This window comes from Rutidosis leptorrhynchoides, chromosome 2, assembly GCF_046630445.1.
Source record: "Rutidosis leptorrhynchoides isolate AG116_Rl617_1_P2 chromosome 2, CSIRO_AGI_Rlap_v1, whole genome shotgun sequence".
In the NCBI taxonomy this organism is placed as follows: domain Eukaryota; kingdom Viridiplantae; phylum Streptophyta; class Magnoliopsida; order Asterales; family Asteraceae; genus Rutidosis; species Rutidosis leptorrhynchoides.
Window position 1 is genome coordinate 545363761 of NC_092334.1, and position 21527 is coordinate 545385287.

The 21527-nt window shown below is 32.2% G+C and overlaps 1 protein-coding gene across 2 annotated transcripts; it reads left to right on the forward strand.

Annotated features, from left to right (window-relative positions):
• The first annotated feature begins 8863 nt into the window (after positions 1-8863).
• On the forward strand, positions 8864-13598 carry LOC139893024 (uncharacterized). Of its 2 annotated transcripts, none has more exons than XM_071876162.1 (9): positions 8864-9101; positions 10316-10483; positions 10687-10730; positions 10843-10896; positions 11259-11507; positions 11602-11664; positions 12130-12198; positions 13361-13406; positions 13495-13598. In XM_071876162.1, the coding sequence occupies exons 1-9, from the start codon at positions 9068-9070 to the stop codon at positions 13560-13562; spliced, it is 795 nt and encodes a 264-aa protein (XP_071732263.1). In that variant the 5' UTR covers positions 8864-9067; the 3' UTR covers positions 13563-13598. The 2 variants fall into 2 exon arrangements, with proteins under 2 accessions (XP_071732263.1, XP_071732262.1); XM_071876161.1 differs by having other exon boundaries at positions 12130-12197; positions 13345-13406.
• Positions 13599-21527: the final 7929 nt, after the last annotated feature.

Below are 21527 nucleotides of genomic sequence, written 5' to 3' on the forward strand. Positions count from 1 at the left end.
TAATTCATATTGAAGTTCTAATGGATCATGATGGTGATAAGGCTTGATCAACCTTGTCATCACCATGTACCATGTTACATGACTCCATTATTTTCCTTGTTAACATTTGAAAACCTAGATATCACACAATCCGAGGCAACACTATTTTTATTTGTCATATCGTCTTTATACTTATGATAAATGGTCAGTTATTATTCAACTTCAAAAGATATAACTATATGTATACTATATCGATTTCGCACATTTTTAACATTCAACTACAAGATGCTCGAGGTGGTTACATCAAGATGAAAACTTCTTCTCTCACTACGCTCATACTTTCCGCATACGAGAATCTCCTTATACCATTCCTCAAAGGAGATGAACTCTACCTACATTAAACTAGTATTCGCCACGAGAGTGAAAATTTTAACTAACTTTATCGTAAACCATGAAGTCGAGAGACTAAAGGAGAACAATTATGATACCTTTCACGTTTGAAACTCGGAGAAACACTTAGCATAGTAAAACTTTATCGATCATCTCTTTAAGATACACTTGGACACTAAATTTCCTTTCATCTAAGAGCCCATAGAGGTCTTGGACCGTCAGCTCAAACAACTCAAACAAAGCATAATTTCTACTGTAAGAATTCGTTGGAACCCTCATAAAGAACTCAAACTCACGTGAGAGCGAGAAGATCACACGAAACGAAAGTACCCGCACCTATTTTTCCCAATGCAACGCCGACGGATGGCATTAACCAAAATTTCGGGACAAAATTTTCGATAACGTGTAGGTAATGTAACAACCCGAGTTTTTTCGTTAAAACTTCCGTTAAACACTAGACGATCGTTAGTTAAATCATACAATTATACAACGCCGAATTTTTTTTAAATATATTTAAGAATAATTAACGGTGATTACTCGAATTCATACTTAGTCCTTGGAGTATATCAATTAATATGTTTTACATATTCAATGAGAAACACACTTCGGTTTAGAAGTGTTTAGGAAAACGTACAGTTAGTGAAAACTGCAAATAATGTCTTTCAAGACAACGAAAAACATGGATACCGTTTTAATAATTATTTTTAATAATTATTAACTTTATATAGAGGATATTAAATATATTGGAATTAAAATAAAATAAAAACTTGAGAATATCGGCTAACGCTCGGGTAACGTCCCAACTTTACGGGTTCGGTTATCGACACTAGGCAACGAAACGAATAATAAATCACTTTTAATAATTATTTTATATAATTATTAAGTTTTAAAATATTAGGGATTTTATAGATTAAAAGCATGAAGGATTCGTTTAGACGCTCGGTTAACGTTTCGGTTACGTTAATGGTTAACGGTACATAGAAACAAACCATAAGATTTAATCTAGCAATACAATTTGATCCCAAGGGCATTCTTAGGTCATCCTAATTCATAATTATTATTTGTAATAAGTTATTTATCTTTGTGCTATTTTAAGTACACCGTTCACGATTTTAATCGTTATCGCGTACTGTAAAAATCACCGAGACTCGCAGGGTTGAGTGTAATCTTTTAGTGGCCAATTTAGAAGAAACCAAACTTCCGAGAACCCCCTTTTGGAGCCTAAAATTCGTGGCTTAGGGTATGGGAGGTGTTGTGTCATTAATTGATAGTTGCTAGAGTATTTAAGTGTAACTAAACTCTAATTCTAGTAAAAAAAAAAAAAAAAAAATCCCTGGCATTCTTTTTTCCCACCTCTGCGTTTCTTGTTTTCGACTTCATCCTCACCTATGGCCACTACCTTCAACCATTAAATCATCATCAAAAAGTTGTTTGATCGTCCAATTGAAGACATATTCTTGTTCCCCTTCTCGTTCTCTATGCATACGTATCGCTAATTTCTCGATCTAGGGTATAACACTCGAAACTCTAACTTTGATTTTATGATTTAAATCAGTCTATCTGCATGTTTTGATGTTATATAGTCAATTAGTGCTCATGCTTATTTTTATATATGTTTAATTACTTAAAACCATTAAAGTTGTATAAAAACGGATCTGTAAACTGCTGTTTCAGACATGTTAACAAACTGATATAGAAAAACTGGGTTCATAGTTGGATTCCTCTTGAAAAGTTACTCAATTTAGACTCCGGATTCACTTGATTTCGATTTTTTTTTTTGGATTTTATATGGAATTTTAAAGTTTTATAAAAGTACTGAATAAAAACTGGACGAATTACACTCACATTTTTGGTTGCTGCGTATAATTAGCTTGGAATTAGGATTTCATATTTGGTCAGAAAATATTAGACTTATATACGAAACTAATGGCACTGGCCTCGTGTCAATTGGAGTTACGGTTATTTTTATAAAAATTCCAGAAGTTAACTACATTGTTTAAACTAAATATTATGTGCAGTTGACTTTGTTTGACCAAATGGGTTTAACGGGTCAAAATAGGTAACAGTCAGTGTAGACAAGTCCCATACATCGATTTAAGTAAGTTTGAAGGTTGTAGTATTTTAAAAATAAGTTTTGGCATGTTTTGGTCGAAATGGGTGTTTATGACCCATTTGGGTCATGCGCGCCTACTTTGACTCATATGCGAAATTTTGAGGATCAAAGGTACGTAACACGTCTAAAATACCATTTTGGACTTGTGACATGATTTTTACATGCTCAAGTATTATGGTTTGGAATTTGAGTTGTCAATGGAAAAATTTTATTATTTTAGTGAAAGTGTCAAAAATGACTCTCGAGCTTACTTTGAGGGCTCGTAAGTTGAAATCGGTTAAGTTTGGATAAAAACTATTAACTGCTATTGAAAATATTTACAAAAAGCTTTAAAATTATATATTATATGTATTATTTTGTTGAGTTTAAACAGGATTAAAACAAGCATGAAACTGGGCAATCGTTGCTGATTTTGAACTCTTAACAGCATTTTATGTTTCATGAGGTTGTTTTCGCAAAGCCATAACTTTCAAATCGTAACTCCGTTTTTGTCAAATAAACTGGCTATAGAAATGTGGGATGATATACTTTCTAACGGTCATGACCAAATGTATTATTTTGAAGTTGGTGGGACCCGAAATTAGCTGCAAAATACCTTGAAATACATATATGTAAATACTTTTTTTTTTTGCCAATGTAAAAATGGACAACTTAAGTTTGACCTATGTTTGACTATTTGACCAACTTGAGTAATATTATGAGATTGTTGACTTGTGTTGACCATGTTGATTGTGTTGGACTTGCGTTTGACTTACATTGACTTGTGTTGGCTTTTGTTGAATTTTTTTTCAAAATGTAGAAAACTTTAATGTTATTAAACAAGTCTAAAGCTTTAGACTAAACATTAAATAAAGAAGATAACTTTGACAAGTTTTGAGAGGTCAAAGTTGACCGGTTTACTATATAAGCAAAACAAACTTACGCCACGATTTCTAAAGTGGAAACTTTTCAAATTACATTTCATATAAAGATGAAATGGGTTAACTATTGGTCAAACTTGAGCACTTAGGACTATATTGCATGACATGGCATGACTTAGAATATGTGAACATAATTATTGACTAAACGTATCTCTAAGTTGAGTATACGAGTCAAGGACCTACAACTTGTTTATCTACTGTGCTATTGTAGCTGCGCTAAAGGTGAGTCTACAGTCCCGCTTTTTACATGTTTTCATGGATGAAAATACACGCTATTGTACTTACATATTCAAATGCTTTTATGTTGACACGTGTACTTATTATACATATTGATTTTGTTCAAAAAGCCCCTAGCTTGAATACTTTTATTTCCTTCGGGTAAGCAAAATTTAGATGGACGGATCTGTTAGATTAGACAAACCTCGCCCAAACAATATTAACCGTGGCGCATTTACTTTGAACATTAGATACACTCGAAAAAGTGTATAACATTTTTATGGGGTAAAGGGAGTGTAGTGGTTTCTATACTCTGGTCATTGCTAGTATTCAGGTGCTCATGGATTATGTAAACGTTTCACAACTTGGAGTTGTACTTGTAAAATCTCGTGGTCAATGAACTTGAACTATTTTCTGATAACTGTTTTTCAGATACTGTTTGTACTATTTAAACATGTAGATTCACCAACATTATTGTTGACCTGTTTTGCTTGTTTGTATTTTCAGGTCCTTAAGAGGTATAGCTTCCGCTGTGTGTTTGCTGATTTGGTCTGGCCGTGGTGTCAGCATGCTTTCATTAAAGAAATTTACTACTTTCGCATTTAAACTTTTGCAACTTTTAATACTGTTGGCTTGTGGTGATCACAATAGTATTACTTGTTTTGGTTTATTGACTTATGTTTTGAAAGTCAATTGTTTTTAATAAAATTAAATGCGATTGCTTTGAAACGTCACATATAGAGGGCGTAACTGTTAACTGTGGGACTTATGATTAACATGCCGTCAGACGGAAATTTGACGGGGTGTTATATCAAACATCTTCTATATTTTGTTTGTAAATGAGTTAACTGAATCTCAAAAATTTTATTTAATTATGGTTATGTGAAATTGATATTTTTTTATTTGTGTTATACGTGGTAATATAGAGAGCAATGGCATACCGGAATGAATGAACCCATACAAAAACTGGGTTTGGGTTTCATATTTGGGGTTTCAATGGTAAAAACAGTAAGATAAACCCGACGTTGGGAAATCAGGGTTCAGAATGCGTCAGAAATACCTGTAAACCGAATTAGGAAAATCGGTAACCCATTTGACAGCCACCTAAGCCTAAACTGGCATCGGCAAAACCGGTTTATTGTGAGTCGTCTAAAGCCGGTCTTGGGAAGACCGATTATACTTGTTTTGTAAACTTTGCCATGCAAAATACGTAGTTTTTAAACCCTTGCCAAATTTATACATTTTGACCAAAAAATTCGATTTCGTTACGTGTTTGGTTACTAATATGTTTTGTTAATAGGTTTGCATATGCATCATGTTGGATGAGCATAAATCTGATTTTATTATATTGATTATTCAAATGTCACGATATTGTAATATTAGTTATGTGTTATTTGCCCCGGTTGCATATACATCATACTAGTAAAAAGGGTCCGCTCTAACGTCGAGCAGGATATGCTACGGTTCAGGGCATCACACTAAAAGGGCATCAAATGTTTGAAGGGTCGAATTGCAGTATGTTCATATATCATACTTTCTTAAACCATTGCCAATCATCACGAAAAAGTCCCTCGCCAAATCCAAGCCATTGCCTCGCCAAAGATGGCAGTGTGTTGTCAATCATGCGCCAATCTAAATAAAATAAGGCTCGCGATGAGTTTGTAAATAAATGGCATTTTAATAATCGAACGTTGAGGAATTAGAAAGATACAAATATAACCTTTGGACACCCAACTGATATGATTATTCATTTTTTTTTTCACTTTTTACTTCCTATCATCTATATATACTAACTTATTCTCTCCATCATTTCACACGCCCGAATCAAACTCTCTCTATACCATACTGACTTCAAAAACATCAAAATACCAAAAAAATAACCTTTATATTCCGAATTCTCAATCTCAAGATATGATTCAATTGTTACTTGAGGATCATGGCTCAAATTTATCCATCAGTGACCGAATCATCTTCTAACCAGCCACACAAATTTGGTTTCGTTTCTTATTCACGAATGAAGTTCGTCGGATGCGGCATCTCCTTTTTCATTGGAGGAAATTCGTCAATTGATTGTTTATTCCGCAAATGATACAAAAAGAACTATGGGAATAATATAGTAGGAAAGTGAGGCGCCTACATATTGGAGAGTTTGAGACTTCTCTTTGAACCAGTTTCAACCCGATTACCTCCCGAACAATACCAATTGGTAATGAAATCTATGATGATGCTTTAAAAGAAATATGCCAATACGTTTGATTCTCCCTAAGACGAAATATAGTGTGATCGTTTTTAATTAATTTGTATCTTTTAAATTAAGCCGTTTTTAAAATTATTAGTGTAATGTGTAAGTTTTATGTAATGTTATTTTGATTTATGAAAAATCTTTCATTTTAAATAATAATACCAATACCAATATACTTACATATAGTATAAACAATAAATAATTATGTAAATAATATATATCTATTATATAGTATATAATTATATTAGATATTAGATAATAATAATAATAATAATAATAATAATAATAATAATAATAATAATAATAATAATAATAATAATAATAATAATAATAATAATAATAATAATAATAATAATTAGTCTAGAGTCCATGTTAATTCGAATAAGTTTGTAATGGATGATAGTGAAATGTGATGAATGATTGATGAGAAAGTAATACTGAGCTGACGCTGTTGTGACAATGAGTTAATTTCAAACAGTGTGTTATGGTTGATAGTTGTCTTATAGAGAAGAAAACTATTTTTTTTAGATTTCGTGAGTATTTCAGAACAATTGAGATGAATCAATGGATTACACATTGTCAACCATATTCCATTCCTAAATATCCATATCATATATGATATTCATGAATTTAGTTCATCCAAATCTACCTTTGTCACTTTGTCAGATCAGATCGCGTGAATATTCGTCGGCTCGGACGTGAATTGTAATTTTTAATTACAAGTGATACACATCCTGTTTAGCAAGATAACGAATATTTTATACTCCGTTCGTTCCAAATCTATTGTCCACTATTCATTTTTGTGATGTCTCAAATTAATTATCTATTTTCATAACAGAATAAGAATAATGTGATAAAATTCTCGTGTGCTCCTACTTTATACATATAAGACAAAAATATATGTTAAAAGTAAGGAGTCAGACAAAAAATAAATAAAAAGTACACGTGAAAATCATTTTTTTCTTAAATTGTGGTCTTTTTTTATCTGTTCATCCCTTGAGTATACACCAAATAGCAACCAGAGTCCCTCAGTTCTTTCTTTTGCATTTAAAATCATTTTATTTTTTAAAAAGTGCAATCATAGTCACTCTGTCTAATGACTGTCCAAAGGGTCCGTTAAGTGCCATCACGTGATTGACACTTGATGGGCATTTTCAGGATTTTACTTCATTTTCAGCCTTTTTTGCTCTGTTGATCCCTCTTTTTAATATCTTTTAGCTACGCCGATCCCTTCATTTTACAATTGTTGTGTGAATGGTCCCTCTGTCCAGCTTTTGTTAAAAGAATTTGTTAACTCTTGACATGTGCATTGCATGTGAGGGTAAATACGTCTCTTTACCCTTCATCTTCATCTTCATTACCATCTCCATCTCCATCTTCATCTCCATGTTCTTCACCAAAACATCATAAACTCTAATTTAATTAACACATCAAAATCAAACACATCGAGAAAATATTGTTAATGTGCGAGCGTTTTTTTTTAACTCTTGAAACCAAATCGAACTAACGGGCTTTCAAACTTTTGAAACCAAATAAAAATTGTTATTGTACAAACATTTTTTTATGTGTTTGATTGTGACGAGTTAATTAAATTAGGGTTTATGATGTTTAAGTGAAAAAGTTGAAGATGGAGATGAAGATGAAATTTACGCCGAGAGTAAAAAAACGTATTTACCCTCACATGAAATGCACATGTCAAGAGTTTACAAATTTTTTCAACGAAAGGTTAGACGGAAGGATGACCGACGCAACAATTGTAAAATGAGGAAATCACCGTAGCTAAATAATATAAAAACGAGGGACCAACAGAACAAAAAAGGCTGAAAATGAAGTAATAAGACGAAAATGCCCATCACATGTTAATCACGTGACGACACTTAACTGACAAATTGGACGGTCGTTAGATAAAGATACTCCGATTGCACTTTTTTTGAAAATAAAATGATTCTAAATGAAAAAAAAAAAAAAATATTACTGTGAGACTCTGATTGCTTTTTGGTGTATAACCATAGGACAAACAAAAAAAGCTTAAATTGTGTTTTTTTAGAAACAATACATTTTAGACGAGAGTACGTAAGCATCCATAAATCGAAAAATGAGAAATTCTAACAAAGAGGTGTCACTTGTAATTACTAAGACCCTATGGCATCGTTGTCAATGTCATCGTTGTCATTGTTGTGGGACAAACCACGATGTGCACAACCATGGTTGTGATTTGTGATTGACCAACATTTTTTTTCATTTCTTTTTTTATTTCTTTATTTATTCAATATCAATTATATTTTACTACATTACCCACAACACTTGCAACAATATATTTTATCACAGCGTCCTCTCAATCTCACAACAATGTTACGTTAGCAAAAATCTCCCCACAACACCATAACAATTCCAATTAGAGTAAAGAATGGTCTAATGAGCAGTGTTGTAAAAAACCCGATTACTCGTCGATTAATCTCCGATTAATCATTATTAAGAGCAATCCGTTCCGAATTCCAAAAATTCGTTTAATTAAACGGTCAACATCAATTGATGGGTCAAAATCGAATTTGGTGATGAAAGTCGGTCAAAGTAAAAAATGGTTAACATTTTAGTATGAATTTAAACTAGAACTTTATAGTTTTGGAGCAAATTGAACAATTTTAGACAATTATGTTAAAGTTTATTTTTATATTTTATGATTTTTTTCTATATTTACACATATTAATTATGAAATTTGATATTTAAATGTATACAGTACGATCCGATTAATTCCCGACTTATCGATTAATCCTTCCAAAGTCTCGACCGATTAATCTACGATTAGCGAATTTTGCAACCTTGCTAATGAGCATTGAAGATCTAGAAAAAGAAAAGATAAAAGAAAATCTAAACTATTTGAATATGGCATATCAACAAATAAAGAGGTGCCACGTCAAAACAAGTGTAGGTCGACGTCAGCATGAACATCTAAAATGAGAGTAAATAGAGAGGGGCGACAGTTAGTGAGGCAGTGAGGTGGGTGAAGGAACTGATGAGACGAGGCGGACATTTCAAAGACAAAGACAAGGACATTTTTCTTTTCACTTTTAACTAATTTTTTATTTTATTTATTTATATAAATCTATAATTTCATTCTTCTTCAACTATATAACCTAATTCATCTCTTATACCTTACTACTTTGATTCCTACCCCAATTTTATCATTCGTCCATTAATATTTAATTCATGGATTCTGCTGCTGTCTTGCGCTCTTTTCACTGTAAGTTCTGTTATACACATGTATATACATACTCTTTAATCTCTATAATGTACTAGTATACTAGTATATGTTTATGAATTATGCTTGTTTATGTGATCCTTGAGTTGTTTCGATAATTTGCTTCAATAATTGAATATAGTATGTTTGATTTGATTATATACAGAGACCGAGCTGTTAAATCTATAATATCTGTTACAAATTGATGTTAATCTGCCTTCTGATTATTTGATTGCTTAAGCTACGTAAGCATATATATGATCTGATTATGCAAAGGCTTTAATTGCTTTCTGTAGAGGCGAAGAACTACTGGATTAATCAGGAAATTTGTTGAAATAGATAGCTGCATATGTGACCTAGCATGAGATCAAGTATCTATTACTTAACACGAATTAAATATGTTTTTTAGACAGAAGGGGACAGTTTTGTTAGCAGCTTGAAAACTAGTCTACTAATCGTTGATTTACTAAATATTTAAAATAATAATATAGACTTATAGTTAGTAGTTAACTTGGATCGTGGATATTAGGTGCGGAAACCTATGGGCTTCTGAAGTGAAACTTATGGGCTTCCTTTTTCAAAACGAAATGTGAATGATGTGCAATTACTTTTTTGTTCTTAGATTTTATATTTCTAATGACCAACATTTTAGTGGATGATGTTGAATTAACATATTTTTGCAATTAGATAAGGAACTTGTGCTCCTGGCATGTCCTCTCACATATAGGGCTAGTTATGAGTGTTAATGTGAACAACTGCACAAAACTAAATGGCTTAGTTTGTTATTCATTGAGTCTTGTTTGAACATCAGTTTAATTTTTAACATTGGCTTAGTCGATTGAAGATCAGTTTAATTTTTAACATTGTCTTGGTCGATTGAAGATCAGTTTAATTTTTAACATTGTGTTCTCAGGGACATTTTATTTGCCCGTTCTCCTAGTTTCTGTGTGATTTTTGAGTTCTAACCATTATGGTATACATTCTTATGTACACTTGTGTATACATGTTTCGTTAGGCCTTACTTCTCTAAAATACATGCACTCACAATGTTATTATAAATTCGTCTTCTACACTCTCTAAAGTATACATACTATAATACATACCAGACTTTGAGGAACTTATACATAATCTTTGTCATCTTTAGTGTTAAAAAGCATGATATGCTGCAGATTACTGTACAAACTTAGTTGTATTAATATGTAATCATGTGATTGCAGATTCTGTGGGCACTGTTGCACCTTTGCGTGCTGCATCATTTGAGAGACCTGGTGTGGTTCAAGGTTCAACATTTGGTTTGAATCTTGTTTCTTCTCAAAAAAAGCAAACGAGGGCTCGCGTGTCGTGTGTGAAATCATCTGAAGTTTCCGTAGTAGACATGACCAATGGTGAGTGTATTTCATTGTGTGCAGTATCAACTTCTTTGGTTATGTTAATCATGATCGATAAAAACTAGTTAAATCAAAATTGTTGCATATGATCATCAAATTTTCTTCAATTTGATGCGTTGGTTGATAAATATGCGTTTCTTTATTTAATTATTTTACTACAATACTGATGATCATCATGTGTGGGGTGTTTGCATCTGTAGGATCAGTGGAGAAGAAGACTTCAACCTTTCCTAATGGCTTTGAAGTGAGTAGTAAGATATATAATCATACATACTTTGACTATTATACATATACGATGTGCACTTTTTATTTATTTTATTTGACTATTATACTTATACGATGATCGTTTATCTCAGGAACTGCTTTTGAGCGTCTGTGATGAGACACAAATTGCTGAGCTGAAAATGAAAGTAAGTTTCTTTTCTCTTTCATTTGTCATTTTATTTAGGGTTGCAAAAATCACCACTCGGGAGTACACGGTCGGGACTTTTTAGGGAGTACTCGGCAACTCAGGGAATACTCGGATGTTGACCAAGTTTGACTTTGACTGATTTTGAACCGAGCTTTGACTGAGTTTGACTGTTTTTGATAGAGTTTGACTGAGCTTGACCGAGTACTCCCCGAGCTGCAAAAACCGAGTACTCGCCGAGTAATTCCGTGTTCTGCAACACTGAATTCATTTATCAAGTACAGTAATTAATGAAATAGAACATTATCCATAGGAGCTAAATTTCCATTAATTTATCTGATAAAGTTTTTCTTATTTTCATAGATTGGCGGATTCGAAATGCATCTAAAGAGAAGCATTAAATCAACGGGACCCATCATCTCTATCGTTTCACCTACAGAAGCACCGCCGATCCCTAGCAAACCGATGAACGAATCGGCCCCTGCCACCTCAGCATCACCACCTTCATCAAAAACAACACCATTTACAAATATCCCAATGGAGAAATCAAAGAAATTGGCAGCACTGGAAGCTTCTGGTGCCGGTGGATATGTTCTTGTCTCATGCCCAACGGTACAAAATTGTGTCATGATATATGTGCTTGTGACATCACAATGTTATAGAAAGCTTCTTTGAGTTTGTAATTAACCCATTCTTGTATTTTCAGGTTGGAACATTCCGGAAGAGCAGGACAATCAAAGGGAAGAAGCAGCCTGTGCTCATAAAAGAGGTAACTTTTGCAACATGTGAACATTATTTGCCTCCTTTTGATGTTTCATTTATCTGCAAACATCACTTATCATTTCGTATACGAATAGGCTCATGGTTGGCGATAAAACATAACCCGAATTGACCCATTCATATGTAAATGGGTCAAAATTAGCACCCAAAATCCACAAAATACTTACTTTATATAAATGGTAGTACATTTTCGTTATCTTTCCTTCGAAAATGAGATCCGTAAAATACAAATGTTATTTGGTTAAAGAGATGTATATAATATGATATATGATATTTTGATTATAAGAAAATCGATTTGCATTTTTGCTAGCTGAATAAAGAATACTCTAGAATCACATTTACAGTGAAAACCTTGATTTAGTAGTGTACATAACTGATATTCAACACTAGTTGACATGAAATCAACTATATATGTATTTGTGTTTGCATATAACTAACACGATTTCAAAATTAGGGTGACATTATAAAGGAAGGACAAACCATATGCTATCTGGACCAGTTTGGCACTGAACTTCCAGTGAAGGTGAGATATAATATATTAATATCCTATTAGTAGATAGAATAGAGGAAGAGAGATATTGAACTTGTATGTTCTGGTACATTTGATATCACTACATAAGCTTCCATTATATAGGAAGAACAATTACATAATATATCCATATACTATAACTAGAGTATAACCTTATACAATTATAGTTGTCTAATATTCCCCCGCAAGCTAAGGACGGGTAACAACCTGTAGCTTGGATCGTAACTGGAGAAATCTTGGTGAGGACAATGGCTTGGTGAAGATATCAGCAATCTGATCATCAGTAGTTATAAACTGAACTGAAAGTTTTTGTTGAGCAACTCTTTCTCGAACAAAGTGAAAATCAACTTCTACATGTTTTGTACGTGCATGAAAGACTGGGTTAGCTGAGAGATACGTAGCGCCAAGGTTATCACACCATAAGGTAGGAACCGATTTAACAGGAACACGAAGTTCACGTAATAGATCTTGAAGCCATGTTAGTTCTGCAACCGTGTCAGCTAGGGCTTTGTATTCAGATTCTGTTGAGGATCGAGAGACAGTCTTTTGTTTTCGAGCAGACCATGATACTAGGTTTGAACCAAGATATATAGCATATCCTCCCGTGGATCGACGGTCATCTGGACAACCTGCCCAGTCAGCATCAGAGAAGCTAGTCAGCGAGTTGTATGCTGAATCGGTATAGGCATGAAGCACTGTTCCGGAGTCGTGCATAAATCGTAAACCATAATTGGCAGTGCCTTGTAAATAACGGAGAATTCGTTTAACTGCTGACCAATGATTTATCGTGGGACAATGCATGTACTGACAGACTTTGTTGACTGCGAAAGTGATGTCCGGTCCAGACAATGTAACATATTGAAGGGCACCCACAATTTGACGATATTGAACAGGGTTGTCAAATGTTGCACTATCACCAAGAGCAAGTTTGGCGTTGGTTGTCATTGGAGATGAAACTGGTTTAGCATTAGATAAGTCGGCGCGTTCCAAAAGTTCACGGATGTATTTGCGTTGTGATAGAATCATGTCATTACCATTCCTTGTGACTTCAATCCCTAGAAAATAAGATAAGTTACCCATGTCTTTAATAGCATATAAAACTTCATAATAATAATAATATTAATCATATCTTTATCTTGTGATTATGATTGCACAGTCGGACGCAGATGGTGAAGTCATAAAGATTCTCTTTGATGATGGAGGTATCATCTCTGGTTCAGTTTAATTACAATCAATTATGGAAAAAATTGTGATTGTTTTGTTTAATATATCAAATTTATGATTCTGCAGAGGCAGTTGGTTATGGAGATCCCATTGTTGCAGTGTTGCCCTCGTTTCATGATATCAATATCAAGTAAAATAGCATTCATTCATCACTATTAAGTGGCTTCGTGGTAAGAAGAACCCTAAGGCTTGTGGTTTGCTTCTGATTTTAAATCTTTTTATACATGTTTAATGTTTTCACCTTAATCAATTATGCGGGTTGAAAATGACATTAAATCTGTTACAACAAAACAATGATCATTGATTTCGTTAACTATAAAATTTATAAGCTGTATTTGCCATATTCTTGTATGCCAGAGGATGTACTATGATGTTCATTTACTGCAGATGTTCTTATGCTAATATTTTGAAATTGATGCAGAACAAAAAGTTTGAAGGATGTATCATTACTCAGACTTTATATAAAACATATTTTTCAGCTACAATATACCTATGCTCGGTTTTACACGATCCCAAAATTTTGACAAATGAGTCCTGAATAATTTATGGTTACAAGATCAACGTATAGCTCTCTCGATTAACAACTAGAAACGAGTATTTTGGGTGGTAATAAGTTTTAAATTGTATTGATTTGCTAGTAATTTGTTGTTGGATCTTCTTCCCAATTGCTCGCTTGTTTACTGATCTTCTGCAATGCTTTGACCACTTCTTCATTTTTTACATTCACTGTAACATCACCTTGTTCTGTTTCGTATCGATATCATAGGCTTCAATGTCTGCTCAAAAAGCTTATAGTAGATTAGCTACATCAACATCAACACTCGTATACCATTATCTCTATATATTATCTCTATATACCAAGACACAAAGTGACCTACTGTAGTGACCCGTCCTAATCCATCTGGACTAAGTCACCAACATTTGGTCCCATTGCGATGATCGACTCCAAGTAATGTCTCTAAAATGAGTAAATGCACAGCGGAAGATTTCTTTCATACCTGAGAATAAACATGCTTTCAAGTGTCAACCAAAAGGTTGGTGAGTTCATAAGTTTATCGTAAACAATAAAATTCATCATTTTGATAGACCACAAGATTTAAATGCTGCATGGTACAAATGGGCCCGAATCCTATATCCACCTGTAATGTACATGCGATATCTTTTAAATACAGTACACCTTTCTCGTGTACGAAACCATTTTTCATAAATCTTAGTAACCGTACACATATCTCGTGCACAAAAATAACATACACATAACCTGTGTATAAAATCATTCTCTCGATACATAACATTCACTTTACTTTCATAGCTTGGCTTGGTAACCGACCTTAACATATAATGCGCATAATAATATCCCCAAAACAGAACATCTCGTCTGTATAATAATCATATAAACTTCGAAGTACTAAACACCACGCCCACTAGCCCTTCCGTCTAGTGAACATTCTGGGTGGGGGTGTTAAACCCGGTAGCTACCTTTAGGATTCGCGTCAATTAGGCGTGCACTAATTCTCAAAATTAGTAATGTTCCCTAATTCTTAGGTTACTAAGCAATAATAATCAGGGAAAACATATTCATATCAATTGTGGCAATTATCACGTCCACATAATTCAATGGTGGCAATTATCACGTCCACATAATTCATTCGAGGAATGTTTTGCTTGTGTCTATCTCGTCAAACATTTATAAAAGCATTTCATGTATTCGCAGTTCAAAATATATTTCAAAAGCATTTAATAAAGCAGTTGTAAAAACAGCGCATGTATTCTCAGTCCCAAAAATGTAAAGAGTAAAAGGGAGCAAATGAACTCACGATATTGTATTTTGTAGTAAAAATACATATGACGACATTGAATAATGCAGGGTTGGTCTCGAATTCACGAACTTATATCATTTATATGTATATTAACACATATAATGATAATCGAACAAATTTAGGTATTATTATTAATTATTATTTTAGTAACTTGTACGTTTTATTAATAACTAAATTAACTATATTTTTTTATATACATTAAATAGATGATTAATATTTATTACAAACATATTAATATAGTTATGTTTTATGTAAATAATATATTTTTATATAGAAAATCTTTATTTGATATATTAATAATTAATAATACTAATAATAATAATGATAAAAAAATAATATTAGTGTTAGAAATAATAAAAATGATAATAAAAATAATAATGATAAAAATAATGATAATTCTAATAATAATAATAATGATAGTTAATGTCAGTAGTTTTTAATAAATTAAATAATTTAATAATAATGATAATGAAAATTATACTTTTTGATATTAATACTTAGTACTTAGTAATAATAATTGTAACAACCTTATTACTTATGGTAATTTTAATAGTAATACTTTTATTAAAAATAATAATAATTCTAAAATGATACAAATACTAATATTAATAAAAATGATAGTAACTTTTATTATTTTCATCATAATACTAATAATAATCCTAATAATAACAATAAGAATAATAATAATACACATATTAGTAATAATAATAGTATTTATAATTATATTACCTGTAATAATATCAATAATTAATAATGATAATCATAATAATTCTGAGTTTCATCATACTTAATAATAATACTAACTACTATTAATTATAATACCATTAATAACAATAATAAAAATAATATTAACAATTACCACTATATACTAATCAACACAAGGAATTTGGTCGTTTGACCCCATCACCCACCAAAATTTTGACCAAAACGACAACAAGGGAAAAAGGAGAAAAAAACCAAAACACACCCCCACCCCAAAAAAATGCCAACTTACACCCAAACCCTCAAAAAAGGGGTGTAAAGTGTAAAATAAATATTTTAATTAAAAATATTAAACATACTCCACCCATATTTTCAACGGGACATATCTTTCCGCTCGGCTCGCGTTAAATTTTTTCGCTTCCACCGTTCAACTCAAAAAAATCTAACGAACACAACGGGACTAACTAGACGCGAAACGGACACTTCTAAAAAAAATATAAATACCTCGGACTATATTCAATACATGCAAACACCTCTAATAAACTACCCAAACTAACTACATCATATCGATATTTCAGTTTCCCTTTTTTTACGCGATCTTTCTGCTGTTAAAAACGCATAGGTCAGGTACTAACTACTTGTATCTAAAAACACCCGTACCAAAAGGTTTTTACTTCTGTAAACTCAAAGGCCCTGGGAATCGCGCGAGCCCGTTTTACTAGTTAATAATAATAATAATAATAATAATTTTTGAAATAGAGAACTACCTCAAAAAACTCTTTTAAAAAGAAAACGCCCCGAACCAGGTTCGAACCCGCGACCTCCCGTTCACCCAACACCTCATACCATCCATCTGTTGCTACTTTTCTGATTTATAATACTGACTTAATACCTTTAATTCGAAAACTGTTTTAATATCCTACTTGCATTTGTTTTAGCCCAACCGAAAATTCAGTTGGGTCTCGGCCCAATTACAGCCCAACTGATAACTATGATCACGGCCCAATCAAAACAACCCAACAATTACTTTGCAATCCACCGAAGCTGTTATGGGGTTTTAAATTAATCGAATAAAAAAATGAAACAGGTGGGTAAAGCAGCAGGAAAACAACGACAATATCATCATCATCTTACTTTCTATCATCATCATTCGAATAATCATCTTTATGGTAACCATCTCATTATACTCACCATCATTGAATCATCATACTAACATCATCGTTATGATCAATCCCGCTATATTAGAATCATTATTTTAGACTCATCATCATCATCGTTATTATAACAGGAAACGGTTTTGAATAGCATCAAGCAATACAGTGGTGGTGTTTGTTGTGGTGATCGGTCAGAAAACAGAAACAATACACAGTTGGTGTAACGGGGTATTTGGTGGTGGTCATAGGGTTGAAGAAGGTTGAAGAGGGTAAGGATGGCGGTCACAATAGTACCGTTTCTGTAGCAGCTAGTCATGGTTCTTCTTGGACTGAATTAAATAGAAAAATAGCAGCTTAGCAGTCAAAAGCCACTTTTTGCACATAACGGAAACAGTTTGTAGTGACAGTTTGTGTTAGGGTGCCTTGGTTGAACATGGTTGTTCCGGCTGTAACCAGAAAAGAAAGAGAGAAGACGAGAGATAGAGAGATGGTGTTTGTGATGGTGTAGTTGACGGTGGTAGTGACAGTTTGGTGGTGGTGGGTTACGAACATAAACAGGAACACACCAAATTGAGAACGTATTGTAGTTTGATGACGGGTTTCGTTTGTTGATGGTGGTGTTCTTATTGGGTTTAAAGTGGTGTTTTGGTTATCGAAACAAAAATAGATAAAAGTCGAGCAAGGTACGATGTGTGTGGTTTGGTGGTCCTATAATCGTAACGGACAAGATGAAAACGATTGCAGTTCAGCGGTTGTTATGGTGTTGGTGTTTTAAAGGTGTTTGGTTGTAGAAAGTGGTGAAGTGGTGTACGGTGTCGGTTGTGGTGTGGTTCAACAGAATGAAGGTGGTGGTTATAGGTGATATTATCGAGCATGTAAAAGGCAGAAACGATGGGCTGTTTGAGGGGAGTCCAGATGGCGGTTTGATCATGATTGCAGTAGCAATTATAAAATGATAGAAGTATTGTTCTCGGTCTCAGCTCAACACAACAACTGGGTTTTTCGAAGGTGCATGGGTGGTGGGTTGTTCGTTTAAGAGAATAAGAAACAGAGTAGAGGGATAGAAAGATAGAGTGATTGATTCTCTATCATTCATTACATATATGAATGCATATATAAGTAAATTATATAAATATAATATTAATAATAATAATATCTTAACATTAGTCAAAAGTAGAAATAGGATGGAAACATATAATTGAATCAAACGTGCAAAAACTAATTTCAATTCTGCCGACACTATTCAACTATAAATCACGGCCCGTGTATCGTGCACTATTTGAAATCAGGGGCTGATAAAAGTCTTCGGATAAATCCCAAAATTTTAATTTAAGTATCTTTATTTATTTAGGTCATTATGGTATAAATTTTGGTCATTAACTATTAAATAAAAATTACATTAATTATTCACTCCCAACCCCAAGCAAAAATAATAAGTTTTAAAATTTGACAAACAACATCTAAATATATTATTAATAAGCCTAAAATTTATAAACTCATTTTCGTATCACCGTTTATTTTAAAATTACATAAGTTTGAATTAAACTTGCCTAATATCAATCGGAACATCAAACGAGTATTACAATCTATAACGATCCGTTCCTAATCCATTCGGACAACGTCCATATCGATTACAAACGAATTATAATAGTTGATAACATCGCGAGGTATTTGACCTCTATATGATACATTTTACAAACGTTGCATTTATTCTTAAAAAGACAATCTACCATTACATCAAAATTGACATGTTCGTCTAACATTTCCCAAAATTCAAATAACTAAATTTTAGCTCTTAATGATCTTCAATGACTCGAATGCAACGTTCTTGTATCATGACTTAAATGGTCCCAACTAGTATCCTTTATATGAGCTAATGCACAGCGGAAGACTTAATTCGTACCTGAGAATAAACATGCTTAAAAGTGTCAACCAAAAGGTTGGTGAGTTCATAAGTTTATCGCAACAACAGTTATCAAAAGTTTCAATAGACCACAAGATTTCATAGTTATAAATATCTGTACACTCGCAAGTGTATAAAAGCATTCTAAGTGGTTGAGCACTTGGTAACCATACTTAACATTTAATCACGTCGCATATTCCCTTTAATATATATAATCTTACTACACTGTACCAAAGTGTAGTCGCTTTAACGAAGTACTGTGCAACCGTTGAATACTGGTCGTCCAGTCCGGTTGGGGTTGTCAGGCCCGATAGATCTATCAACAGGATTCGCGTTTACAATACAGCTGTAAATATTAGTTACCAAGCTACAGGGAAGTATGCAAGTGGTACAACTCAACGTAGAATGTATTTTAAGTACTTGTGTCTATTTCGTAAACATTTATAAAAGCATCGCATGTATTCTCAGTCCCAAAAATATATATTGCAAAAGCAATTAAAAAGGGAGCAAATGAAACTCACCAATTGTATTTTGTAGTAAAAATACATATAACATCATTGATAACTTATAAGGTTGGCCTTCGATTCACGGACCTAATTAATTATATAATTTTATATCGATTAATATCTAAATAACGATTAAAGTCAATTTCTAGTGTACCAATCCTAATGCTCGAGACTAATTTGTAAAAGTTAACAGAAATTCATTTGACTCAAAATGGACTCCAAAAATTTATACCTGAATAAATATAGTCATTTTATATTTTAAATATTTAACAAAATTTATTTATAGTAAATAACAATACTTGTTAATAAATAATATTTTATATACAAAAATATATCAAATTGATGAATTAATATTTTATAATAATAATATTTCCTTAAAATGATAATTTTATTAATAAATTGATAATTTTCATAATAATAATTTAATAACAATAACAAAAATGATAAATTTATAATTTTGTTGATTATAATAGTTAAAGTAATATTTTGACAATTTTTGACAAAATTATTAATTGTTTTTAAAATAATATTTTTAATAAAGATAATAATTAATAGTTTTAATAATAATAATAATTAAAATAATAATTTTACATTTGTTGTAAAAATATTAGTTACTAAAAATTTTAATAACCTCGATGGTAGTGTTTATAATAATAACAACAATTTTAACAACGACGTAACATAAAAATATTCATTTTTAATAATTTGTACGAAAGTTCAATTGGCTATAACTTCAAATCTGTCCGTCGAATTCATTCGACATCTAAATGAAAAGTTTATAGTTTTTCGCCACCTTTCCAAAAACATATTATTCATATACCTTATTTCAATCACAAGAGTAACTAATTCAGATTCTATCCTAAAAATATATTTTAACAAAAAAAAATTGATATAAAAATATACACGATCCTAATTTCTCGAGCACTAGTCAAGGATACACTAAAAGTAAATAAAAGTTAAGTTTAGAGTGCTCACGTATCAATATTGAGATTCAATATTGCAGGATATTATTTAGACACAACGGAGATGATAAACACTAGTTTGTCTCACGAGCAAAACCCCCGATCCATACCCATAACTTCCACAGCTATGACCCATAATCTTCTTAATATTATCCCACTCATGAAATTAGTTTTGGAACACTTGGGCGGAACCCCATCATAGGATTTTTGTATAAATTTTAGAAATAACACTGATAATTTCCCTCAAAAATAATACTAATACTAGTAATATGAATATTGATACTAATAATCTTAGTAATCTTGATTAGTAATAATAATAATATTTTTAATTTATTTATTTATGTGAGTATACGGAGTAATAAATATATGTGTGTGTGTTGGTGTTTGATGAAAAATGAAAAAAAAAAAAATGAAACGTACAAGCCTTTTTAAAGAAATTTTCGTACCTACCCACTTTATTTTGGCAAAACATTACACGATTCGTGTAGATGGGTACACGATTCGTGTAAGGTATAGTCACAAAAGTTGTAGATTTTTGAGTTACGGTCGTTTGGACACCAAGATCACCCTTTTTCGAGTCCGAATGAATTAGTTATGATTTTTCTCGTGCAAGTGCGCAGGTTTAGTGATTTCCAAAGTTTTAACTTAAAATCATGTGATGAAATGTTGTAGTCTTTTAGTGCTTATTAAAAATCTTTATTTTATTAAAATGACTCGTTAATAATTTGACAAAGACAGTTTCAGATATTTATAAAATTTATATTATCTTTTACACTTGTCGATAATTATAGTAATCTTATATCGAAACCTGATATTACATATCTAATATCTTGTTAACATTATCAGTTAATAAATATATATCATACATACACATAATGTTCGTGAATCGTCAGGCTTGGTCAAAGGTAACTAATCATTCCAATATAGATTTCAGACTTTCTAAACTCAACATTAGGGTTTTTGCTTATCGTGTCGGAAACATATAGAGATTAGAGTTTAAATTTGGTCGGAAATTTCCGGGTCGTTACAGTACCCACCCGTTAAAGAAATTTCGT

Coding starts and splice junctions, on each gene's coding strand:
- LOC139893024 (XM_071876161.1), top strand. CDS start 9,068: ATGGATTCTGCTGCTGTCTTGCGCTCTTTTCACT. Junction 11,508..11,601: donor TTCTTGTCTCATGCCCAACG/GTACAAAATTGT, acceptor TTGTATTTTCAG/GTTGGAACATTCCGGAAGAG. Junction 11,665..12,129: donor AGCCTGTGCTCATAAAAGAG/GTAACTTTTGCA, acceptor TTTCAAAATTAG/GGTGACATTATAAAGGAAGG.